The sequence below is a fragment of the Leptodactylus fuscus genome, chromosome 6 (genome assembly GCF_031893055.1).
Source record: "Leptodactylus fuscus isolate aLepFus1 chromosome 6, aLepFus1.hap2, whole genome shotgun sequence".
In the NCBI taxonomy this organism is placed as follows: Eukaryota; Metazoa; Chordata; class Amphibia; order Anura; family Leptodactylidae; genus Leptodactylus; species Leptodactylus fuscus.
Genome location: NC_134270.1, coordinates 164485913 through 164498372, shown reverse-complemented (window position 1 = coordinate 164498372; position 12460 = coordinate 164485913). Strand labels below are relative to the sequence as shown.

Below are 12460 nucleotides of genomic sequence, written 5' to 3'. Positions count from 1 at the left end.
TTTATTCACCCTCATGACATGGTCATTCCTCCCAAGTTTTCAAGAACTGAAAGAGGGGGAAATTGTGCGGTGCGGCAAATTTAGCCCCGCCCACTTTTATGTTGACTCCTCCCATTCTCATTCATTTTTCATGTGCCCCCACACAGTAGAATCCTCCTACAGTCACCCGAAAATTATATGTCCCCCCCTCCATCTCTAACCCAGTTTCATGTCCCCTCCATCTCCGCCCCCAGATTCATGTCCCCCCATCTCTGCCCCCAGATTCATGTCCCCCCATCTCTGCCCACAGATTCATGTCCCTCCATCTCTGCCCCCAGATTCATGTCCCTCCATCTCTGCCCACAGATTCATGTCCCTCCATCTCTGCCCACAGATTCATGTCCCTCCATCTCTGCCCCCAGATTCATGTCCCTCCATCTCTGCCCCCAGATTCATGTCCCCTCCATCTCTGCCCCCAGATTCATGTCCCCCCATTTCTGCCCCCAGTTTCATGTCCCCCCATTTCTGCCCCGTTTCATGTCCCCTCCATCTCTTCCCCCATATTCATGTCCCCTCCATCTCTGCCCCCATATTCATGTCCCCTCCATCTCTGCCCCCATATTCATGTCCCCTCCATCTCTGCCCCCATATTCATGTCCCCTCCATCTCTGCCCCCATATTCATGTCCCCTCCATCTCTGCCCCCATATTCATGTCCCCTCCATCTCTGCCCCCATATTCATGTCCCCTCCATCTCTGCCCCATATTCATGTCCCCTCCATCTCTGCCCCCATATTCATGTCCCCTCCATCTCTGCCCCCATATTCATGTCCCCTCCATCTCTGCCCCCATATTCATGTCCCCTCCATCTCTGCCCCCATATTCATGTCCCCTCCATCTCTGCCCCCATATTCATGTCCCCTCCATCTCTGCCCCCATATTCATGTCCCCTCCATCTCTGCCCCCATATTCATGTCCCCTCCATCTCTGCCCCCATATTCATGTCCCCTCCATCTCTGCCCCCATATTCATGTCCCCTCCATCTCTGCCCCCATATTCATGTCCCCTCCATCTCTGCTCCCAGATTCATGTCCCCTCCATCTCTGCCCCCAGATTCATGTCCCCTCCATCTCTGCCCCCAGATTCATGTCCCTCCATCTCTGCCCCCAGATTCATGTCCCTCCATCTCTGCCCTCAGATTCATGTCCCCTCCATCTCTGCCCTCAGATTCATGTCCCTCCATCTCTGCCCCCAGATTCATGTCTCCCCCATCTCTGCCCCCAGATTCATGTCTTCCCCACCACTGCCCCCAGATTCATGCCATTTCCCCCCCTTCATCTGCCCCCAGTTTCATGCCATTTCCCCCCCTTCATCTGCCCCCAGTTTCACGGACCCCCTTCATTATGTTCCACCTCAATGTTTAACACAAAAACACTTATACTCACCTTTTCCTCGCCCCCCCCCTCCCCTCTCTCCGCAGTTTTACTCACAGAGTTGTAAGCGCGATGTGACGTTATCCACTTCTCCATTTTCTGCTGCCAAATTTGGCTGTGGTATGGCTGAGCATCAGCGTTCATTGCGACTTTCCTGTGGTGATTAGGTCCAGATGAATGGAGCCATATGCGGCAAGATTGAGCAGGACGCTGATTTTTTTTCCCGCATCCTGCTGCGATCTCTGCCTCCCATTGAAAGCAATGGGAGGCAGAATCGTGACAGAATCTGCCACATATTCAGAGGCGGAATCTTCTTCCAAATCTGTGCAAATTCCTCTGTGTGAACCTAGCCTTATTTCGCCCCCGAATCACCAGTAGATTCTGTCCTCAAAAATACCTTCCATTGTTCTCAATGGGAGGCAGTGATGACAGCATGACATTGAGAAAATAAGCGTTCTGCTCGATCTTGCTGTGGAATCCGCGACGTGAGACTCCCTGCTGGTTAGGTACATTAATCTGGGTCTATTCAGCGGTGGAAAGCTGGGTATACCCCCTTGATTTGATAGGGGCATTATGCCAGTTTTCAACGTACTGAGCATGGGGTGTGGGAGTTGCACTACATTTATTACCATGTATGCCAGTTTAGGCCTGCTTATACTTGGCATAGATTTCAGTGCACAGTCTGGTGGAGGGTGCACCTAATTTAGGGTATGTACCTCCTTAGATGCGTATTTTACGGTCCATTTTACCACCACTAAAAAGTAGGCCATCCCATTACTGTCCACGTTACATGGATCCCTAATACACTCCATCAATGGGGATCTGTCGAAATGGATGCCCTGCACATGCAAAATGGGCATGAAAAAAAAATGGCTGTTTTTATCCACGATCATGTGAGCATAGCCTTACACTATATTCACACAGAGGACCCGAAAAATGGGTCCATGGGAGGAAAAAGTCCCCTGTGCAGGATGTTTCCCTCCACCGATTTTCGGCAGCACAGATGTGAACATAGTCTGTACGATCGGACCTAAGCAGGGCTGCTTTAACTATAGGCCCAACGGTGCACTTGCATCGGACATTATGGTTGTGGGGGACCCCTTTAGACAGCGGGGCAGTCCTGTATTTGCTGTCCAACTGTCCAGAGCAGCAGGTCCGGGTTGCCCCAACTCAGCGGCGAGTTGTAGACAGTGATGACGTCCGCTCCCTGCTTCACTACCCAGCCACTGTCCTTGTGCTCAGGAGGCGCAATGTAGTTACGTCACTTACATTGGGGGGGGGGGGGGGGGGGTTCGACATGAGGGGAACGTGAAACTGTGGGGGCCACCATGGCGTTGGCGTGGGATGGAGGATATGACACTGTGGGGCCAACTTGGGAAAGGGGGGGGGGGGACATGACAGTGTGGGGGCAACCTGGGGGAGGGCTAGACATGACACCATACCTCCCAACTTTTGAAGAACCGAAAGAGGGGTAAAAAGTGTGGTGCGCTAAGCGTGCCGCGGCAAATTTAGCCCCGCCCACTTGTGTTGACTCCGCCCACTCATTAATTTTTCATGTGCCCGCACACAGTATAATCCTCCTACAGTCACCCGTAAATTATATGTCCCCCCTCCATCTCTGCCCCCAGATTCATGTCCCCCCTCCATCTCTGCCCCCAGATTCATGTCCCCCCTCCATCTCTGCCCCCAGATTCATGTCCCCCCTCCATCTCTGCCCCCAGATTCATGTCCCCCCTCCATCTCTGCCCCCAGATTCATGTCCCCCCTCCATCTCTGCCCCCAGATTCATGTCCCCCCTCCATCTCTGCCCCCAGATTCATGTCCCCCCTCCATCTCTGCCCCCAGATTCATGTCCCCCCTCCATCTCTGCCCCCAGATTCATGTCCCCCCTCCATCTCTGCCCCCAGATTCATGTCCCCCCTCCATCTCTGCCCCCAGATTCATGTCCCCCACATCTCTGCCCCCAGTGTCATGCCATCCCCTCCTTCATCTGCCCCTAGTGTCATGTCGTCCTCTCCTTCATCTGCCCCCAGTTTCACGTTCCACCTCCACATTAAACTTACCTTCTCCTCCGCTCCCTCGCCGCTGCCCGCCTCTCTCGCTGACACATATGCGGCTGAAGCGAGGAGCTGACCTGTGTCAGCTCCTTGCTTCAGCCGCATATGTGTTCAACTCAGATCTGCGCAGACCTCCCTCCAACCGGGACATGTCACCCAAATCGTGACTGTCCCGCGGAAATCGGGACGGTTGGGAGGTATGTGACACTGTATGGGCAACCATGGGGCTGGGGGGAGGGGATATGAATCCGTGGGGGAAACCAGGAAGGGGTCATTATGAGGGGCATTATACTGTGGGAGAGCCACTAAGGGGCATTATACTATGTGGGGGTCATCGGGGGCGCATTAGAATTTGTGCAGGTCAGGGCACTTATGAAACCTTTGCATAGGGCCCTGGACCTAAGCCATGACCTCGCATGACAGAGTAGGGTGGAGCCAAACTAAAGCATTTCCAAGGGCAATAATAATGGCGGCCGGTTCCGTTTGTTACCCTTGGAAACAGACAGCAGTTTAGCTCCTGTTGTCATACATGTGACGTTAAACGTTCCGCTTTGTGTATCTGTCATGTGATCTCCCAGGGACATCTAAATTTAGCTTCGGGACCTCATATAACCCCGTATCAGCAAAAGATAAGGGCGTCTTTACTTTTTGCTCCTCGGATGTTGGATGGTTGCTTTGGCAATGTTACAGACATCTCTCCGTTCCAGATGTAAGATCATCCAGAAGAACAAAAATAAAGTGACACGTCGATGTAAGAAAAAATGTGAATGTTGATTTGGATGTGACTAGAGTATAAAAAAAAAGTGACGGCCAATTTGGATGTGACTGGTGAACAAAACACGATGGAACAGGAAACGAAAATGTGAATGCTGCTTTGGATGTGACTAGAGTGCAAACCAAAAGGCCCAGATAAGTAAAGTGAAGGATTTACCGGGCTACCCTAAATTATATAGGAGACCTTCATGACTGGATCCCGAATACAAGATCTGAACAAATTTAGGGAGCGCCGTAACCACCAATCGTGTCGCTGCTGCAGTCGGCTTCATTTTCACCAGACCGGTCACAGTCAATACTTGCTGCAGGACATTCTCCTTGGAAAAATAAGAAGCCATTTACTCTCCCCCAGACTACGACACTATATTATGTGGCTTCCTGGTGACCTGCGGCAGGTGTGAGAGAATATCCTAGAATTACTGTAATACTGCGCAAAAACCCCTGTAATACTGAGCAGATGTCACACATCAGCTCTATGAGTTACCCTATAGGACTGCTATTATTTTACTTATTTATATAGCGAATACATATTCTGCAGCGCTGTACAGAGATTATCATCACCGACATCAGACTCTATGTGTGTATTATCCTGTACTGTGACATCACTGTGTGTATTATCTCTGTACTGTGACATCACTGTGTGTATTATCTCTGTACTGTGACATCACTGTGTGTATTATCTCTGTACTGTGACATCACTGTGTGTATTATATCTGTACTGTGACATCACTGTGTGTATTATCCTGTACTGTGACATCACTGTGTGTATTATCTCTGTAGTGTGACATCACTGTGTGTATTATCTCTGTACTGTGACATCACTGTGTGTATTATCCCTGTACTGTGACATCACTGTGTGTATTATCCTGTACTGTGACATCACTGTGTGTATTATCTCTGTAGTGTGACATCACTGTGTGTATTATCTCTGTACTGTGACATCACTGTGTGTATTATCTCTGTACTGTGACATCACTGTGTGTATTATCCCTGTACTGTGACATCACTGTGTGTATTATCTCTGTACTGTGACATCACTGTGTGTATTATCCCTGTACTGTGACATCACTGTGTGTATTATCCTGTACTGTGACATCACTGTGTGTATTATCCTGTACTGTGACATCACTGTGTGTATTATCTCTGTACTGTGACATCACTGTGTGTATTATCTCTGTACTGTGACATCACTGTGTGTATTATCTCTGTACTGTGACATCACTGTGTGTATTATCCCTGTACTGTGACATCACTGTGTGTATTATCCTGTACTGTGACATCACTGTGTGTATTATCTCTGTACTGTGACATCACTGTGTGTATTATCCTGTACTGTGACATCACTGTGTGTATTGTCTCTGTACTGTGACATCACTGTGTGTATTATCTCTGTACTGTGACATCACTGTGTGTATTATCCTGTACTGTGACATCACTGTGTGTATTATCTCTGTACTGTGACATCACTGTGTGTATTATCTCTGTACTGTGACATCACTGTGTGTATTATCCCTGTACTGTGACATCACTGTGTGTATTATCCTGTACTGTGACATCACTGTGTGTATTATCCTGTACTGTGACATCACTGTGTGTATTATCTTTGTACTGTGACATCACTGTGTGTATTATCCTGTACTGTGACATCACTGTGTGTATTATCCTGTACTGTGACATCACTGTGTGTATTATCCTGTACTGTGACATCACTGTGTGTATTATCCCTGTACTGTGACATCACTGTGTGTATTATCTTTGTACTGTGACATCACTGTGTGTATTACTCCTAGGCCAGAATGAATCCCATATAAAGTATCCTTAGGATACTATCTGTGGGTAGGACCAAAAAAACGTTAGATAAAAAATCCCACGCCAGACAAAAGCTACAACAGGTCAGGTATATATGAGCACGCCCAAAGGCAAAAGTCACATTTGTCAGGTCCACTGCAGGAGATTAATCACCAACACAAACCTGCCCATGACAAAAAGCAGCTGAAATTGTCTGGTTTTCACTCCCACGGCCGGGCCGCTTTTCAACCTTTGCAATTCAGTAAGAACGACACTTTACGCCACAGCAGGGTGTATATGGGATTTGTTTAAATCTCATGCACTACACTGGTACTATATATTGCAGCAGTACGCCAAACGCTGGCACATCTGCCCACAGTAACCCGCTATAACTATACCACATGTGGCCCCGGCCTAAGACGGCTTTGCTATGGGGGAATCACAAAGTTGATCGACAGGTGGCACCCGGAGCGGAGGCATGGCTATAGGGGGTGCAGAGGTACCAGGTCAGTACCAGGCCATGGCTATAGGGGGTGCAGAGGTACCAGGCCGTGGCTATAGGGGGTGCAGCGGTACCAGGTCAGTACCAGGCCGTGGCTATAGGGGGTGCAGAGGTAGCAGGTCAGTACCAGGCCGTGGCTATAGGGGGTGCAGAGGTAGCAGTCAGTACCAGGCCGTGGCTATAGGGGGTGCAGTGATACCAGGTCAGTACCAGGCCGTGGCTATAGGGGGTGCAGAGGTACCAGGTCAGTACCAGGCCGTGGCTATAGGGGGTGCAGTGATACCAGGTCAGTACCAGGCCGTGGCTATAGGGGGTGCAGAGGTACCAGGTCAGTACCAGGCCGTGGCTATAGGGGGTGCAGCGGTACCAGGCCAGTACCAGGCCGTGGCTATAGGGGGTGCAGCGGTACCAGGTCAGTACCAGGCCGTGGCTATAGGGGGTGCAGAGGTACCAGGTCAGTACCAGGCCGTGGCTATAGGGGATGCAGCGGTACCAGGTCAGTACCAGGCCGTGGCTATAGGGGGTGCAGAGGTAGCAGGTCAGTACCAGGCCGTGGCTATAGGGGGTGCAGATGTACCAGGTCAGTACCAGGCCGTGGCTATAGGGGGTGCAGAGGTACCAGGTCAGTACCAGGCCGTGGCTATAGGGGGTGCAGCGGTACCAGGTCAGTACCAGGCCGTGGCTATAGGGGGTGCAGCGGTACCAGGTCAGTACCAGGCCGTGGCTATAGGGGGTGCAGAGGTAGCAGTCAGTACCAGGCCGTGGCTATAGGGGGTGCAGAGGTAGCAGTCAGTACCAGGCCGTGGCTATAGGGGGTGCAGAGCTACCGGGTCAGTACCAGGCCGTGGCTATAGGGGGTGCAGAGGTACCGGGTCAGTACCAGGCCGTGGCTATAGGGGGTGCAGAGGTAGCAGTCAGTACCAGGCCGTGGCTATAGGGGGTGCAGAGGTAGCAGTCAGTACCAGGCCGTGGCTATAGGGGGTGCAGAGGTACCAGGTCAGTACCAGGCCGTGGCTATAGGGGGTGCAGAGGTAGCAGTCAGTACCAGGCCGTGGCTATAGGGGGTGCAGAGGTACCAGGTCAGTACCAGGCCGTGGCTATAGGGGGTGCAGAGGTAGCAGTCAGTACCAGGCCGTGGCTATAGGGGGTGCAGAGGTAGCAGTCAGTACCAGGCCGTGGCTATAGGGGGTGCAGAGGTACCAGGTCAGTACCAGGCCATGGCTATAGGGGGTGCAGAGGTAGCAGTCAGTACCAGGCCCTGGTGCCTAATGGGGCCCAAACACTTCTCTACAACATAAGAAGAGATCAGTATTATACATAGCCCATGCTAAGTGGGGCCCCATTAAAGATATTGCATTGGGGCCGAGGAGCTTCCAGGTTATGCCTCTGGTGGATCCCTCATACTGGAGGCTATGTGGAGAACAACAAGCCCTCTGTAGAAACAGATATTAAGGTGGTCAACGCCCTACTCCCCTGTGTCACTGGATCTCACAGTGGTCGTCCTATATACGTGAGACCTTCTACTCCGTATACAGCTCATGACTACATATGATATAGATATACTCAAGCTGTAGTCACTCAGGAATCCTGTCCGCAAGCAATTTGTAGGATACACAGGAAGGATAGAGATCTTCCAACGATATACAACACCAATGACACTAAGCATTTGATGACAAGTTGGTAATTAAAGGGGAACTCCAACTAAAAAATTTCTCTACAGCCAAACCTAACCCAGTTATAGTCAATGAGGTCCATCAGATTCCACGGAGAGGCAACGCTAATGTGAACTATATTGATATATTTGGCTGATTTTTACTTCAAGACCGACCAGATGAAGCACGGCTCCATTGTCAGATATGAGACAATGCGTCCGAACTGAATTGCTGGATTGATAAGAGACGTCTGATGAATAAACGCAAAGAATTCATTACGTTTTGGGGCATACCTAAGGGCTCCTTCACCTGAGGCAAGAGGGGGCGGATTCTGACGCCGAATTCACCTCAGAATAGAGGTCTATGTAGACCGCTAGCTTCCTATTTCCATGAGCGGTATGTTCCAGCTCACGGTAAAAAGAAGCGAGTTGTCCTTTCTTCAGGCGGATTGCGCGGCTGATTCAGCCATGGCGTCCGCCTCGCGACAGCACCCTCCGGACTAGGCCCATTCATTTGAGCCTATTCCGGAGCGGGAAGCCGCGACTGTCGGAAGCCGTGACAGTCGCATTTCGGTCCTATTCTGACGCAGCCTCCCGCATCAGAATCAGGACCAAAATACGCAGTCCCGTGCCCCGTGTGAAGGAGGCCTAAGGGATAAGTCGGCACTGGGGCCACCACTTCTGCTCACCCCATACTTATGGGAACTTCAGAACTAGGAACCCACTGAAACAAGGGAAACAATCAGCCTGAAATTGCTGCAAACAAAGCAATAACTTGCATTTAAAGGGGTTTTCCAGTTTCTAATATGATCCTTAGATTTGTGGGGGTCAGCACCCGGCTGTACCAGGGTAGCGCGGCACCCAATAATGTTTACGTGCCAGAAGCCACGATGATCTCAATCTCCGTACAAAGCTTAGGTACTGCAGCAATGCCCATAGACTTCAAAGCCTATCCCCAAAATGGTTGATAACAGAGGACAATAGCATGCCACCTGTCCTACCATCATCCTCTACGCAGCGGGAAATTGCTGCAAACAAGTGTCCTACAACCAGCTCAACCTGAAACGGCTGATAACAGAGAACAACGAGGCCCATTCATGGACAAAGGGCCTACATCGCGCAGGACGCAGCCTTGACATTTAGGAGGCGGCAGATAAAATCTACAATAAAGAATCCACTAGCGGTCCTGTTACCAGCTGGCTGCCTGTCTATAGCAAAGGCCATCACTCTCTCTATTGTCACCCCCCAATGCTTCGCGCGGGAACAGCCGTGACCATGGGAACCTGCACCACCATAGCCATGGCCATGAAACTCAGGGTGGGAATTCAGAGCAGGCCGAGGGGCTGGGAACGAGGAGGGGGGAGTCCCGGCTTTTGTTATGTTAATGGTAGGGACACAGTAATCCCAGTGTAATGCTCACCGCGCTCCCTTCAATACTAATCACTCCCAGGACAGGGATTTTTGGGGCCTGGTCGCCTCCTGCAGCACAAGCCTGTCAGTGCCAGCGTCTGTCCTATGGGAAACCATCCTATATGGGACTGACGTGTATTTATTGACAGATCGTGTACAACACCACTGATATGACGGCGCCATATACACAGCAATCATCGGTACAGGCCCCTGAAACAAAGAGCTTACACTCTGCACACCTGAGTACACTGAAACAGAACACAAGAGCTCACGCTCCATCATGACAACCTAGACCGGAAATAGAGAACGTACCGCGCCACACAGATGACGGCGCCATATACTCGGTAACCACAGTCAGTGTTAGATTGGCCCAATAGAGGACCCTCCGGGGGGAGCTCAGGCTCGAAATCCAATAACGGTCCAGGAGAAGACGCCCAAATTTAAAGGAATTTATAAGGGCTCCTGGGAATTCAGAATTACTTTTCCCGGCAGGCCCAAGGACCCCCAGTTCAACATTGAACAAAGAGAAGGTTTCTTGGAACAGAGAGCTTACACTCTATTTACGCAGATACCGATATAGAAGTGCACAAGAGCTCACACTCCACCGTAATAACCAGGACCTTATATAGATAACGTACCGCGCCACACAGATGACGGTGCCATATACACAGAAACTTTTTAAAGGGCTTATTGACACGGCCCCCTGAGCTTACACTCTATTCAGAAACACCCGCACATACTGATATAGAAGCGCACAAGAGCTCACACTCCACCGTACAGCGCCACACAGATGACGGTGCCATATACTCAAAAACTATAGAAAGGGCTTATTGACACAGCCCCTGAGCTTACACTCTATTCAGAAACAACGGCAGATACTGATATAGAAGTGCACAAGAGCTCACACTCCATCATAATAATGGGGACTTGAAATAGATAGCGTACAGTGCCACACCGATGACGGCGCCATATATACGTTAATCAGACTGGCCCATGTTCTAAATTCAATAGTGGTCCAGCAGCAGGTACCCAAATTTATAGGGTCTATATCCTAGGGGTAGTTTATCGGATCCGACAATGATCATAGAGAAGGCACGACCACTGGAACAAAGAGCTTACACTCTATTCTAAAACACCTGCATATAGTGAAGCAGCGGAACACAAGAGCTCACACTCCATCATAATAATGGGGACTTGAAATAGATAGCGTACAGTGCCACACCGATGACGGCGCCATATATACGTTAATCAGACTGGCCCATGTTCTAAATTCAATAGTGGTCCAGCAGCAGGTACCCAAATTTATAGGGTCTATATCCTAGGGGTAGTTTATCGGGTCCGACAATGATCATAGAGAAGGCACGACCACTGGAACAAAGAGCTTACACTCTATTCTAAAACACCTGCATATAGTGAAGCAGCGGAACACAAGAGCTCACACTCCATCATAATAACTGGGATTACGAGAACATACAGTGCCACACAGATGACAGCACCATAGAGGAGTTTTCGGTGCAGCCCCCTGGAACAAAGAGCTTACACTCTATTCAGAAACTCCTGCACAAAGTGAAGCCGTCGAACACAAGAGCTCACGCTCCATCATAATAACTGGGACCTGAAACAGATTATGATGCCATATATACGATAATCATAGCGAGGGGCTATCGGTGCGGCCCCCTGGAACAAAGAGCTTACACTCCATTCAGAATCACCTGCACACAGTGATACAGAGGAACACAGGGGCTCATAATAACCAGAACCTGAAAAGTCGCCCGTCTGACTCACTTCATGCCCAATAGGCCATTTTATCGACGAGCGTCGACATCCAACGTGCCGTAAATGACCATCCCAGCGCCTGTTAATTGTCGTAGCGCCTCCACAAGGCCACCACATGCCCATTAATCTTGACGCAGAGCATCGCTCCAATCTATAGATGTCACTTAATAGAACGTCTCCCACTGCCCACTCTTCCTGCAGAGCATCAGCCCAGCTGCAGGGCATTGCTCACGTAGACTTGACACTTGATCCCTTACTGCACCTGCTGCGACCTCCGAGGCCTGGCACTAAAGGGGTTAAGCATCGCCCTAACGAGAAACATCAGTAATGGCATTTTTTGGCTTTTTAATACACGAGCGGGTGTATCTATGGCCCAGCATGCAGCACCGAGGCGCCAACAGCGCCGTCACCACCACCCACAACAAAGGCAGGTGCCTATTACCATCACATAGCACAGCATGCACAGGCATACTCGGCCATGCCCCCTGGTACTCACCACCATCTTGCTGCCAGGCGCTCAGAGGGGTATATCGGGGCTCCCTCGCTCAGCCCTCTCCATATTGCATGGCTGTCTTTTTTTTTTTTTTTTTTTTTTTATTGTCGATATAGATTGTAATTCCAGAATCCGTCAAGGTGCCCGGCGGGCTCTGTGCAGCCTTTGTTCCCTCAGTCGGCCCCCGTCCCTTTGGATTTGATGTGTTGGGGTCTCTCGCTGAGCCTCCTTTCCATAGTATCTATCCCCAAGCAGCAGCAGACTCTCTCAGTATGTCTCTATCGCTGACAGTCTGTCTCATTACATTGTCCCAGTTCAGACCGTGGGCAGTGGGATGTGAGCGCCATAGAGGGGGGAACTGGGAGAATCCACAGAGATTGCCGCCCTGATGGGATTCAGATCCCCCCCTATATCGGTGCTCAGTATCCAGCTCCATATATCTCCACTACATGGTCAGCCACCACCACCCTCCTGTCTTCTGGATTCATATACAATGTCATTTCTCTGCCGCCCTCCCCCCCCAGCTGGAGAATGGACTAATCCATTCAGGTGCAAAGACAATGGTCGAATGTGAGATGGAGAGTGGCCAATGAGCACT

At 50.4% G+C, this 12460-nt stretch overlaps 1 protein-coding gene across 2 annotated transcripts in view; it reads right to left on the bottom strand.

Annotated features, from left to right (window-relative positions):
- The window catches only part of ARHGAP33 (Rho GTPase activating protein 33), a 63958-nt gene that overhangs the window by 42969 nt on the left and 8529 nt on the right, over positions 1 to 12460 (bottom strand). Inside the window, exon 1 of one of the 2 annotated variants that reach the window (XM_075277911.1) lies at positions 11866 to 12251. The exons of the other annotated variant lie outside the window; for it this stretch is intronic. Coding sequence (XP_075134012.1) covers positions 11866 to 11871 — 6 coding nt within the window. The 5' untranslated portion in view covers positions 11872 to 12251. Of the gene's footprint in view, positions 1 to 11865; positions 12252 to 12460 lie in introns of those variants that run through there. 2 annotated transcript variants of the gene reach the window in all.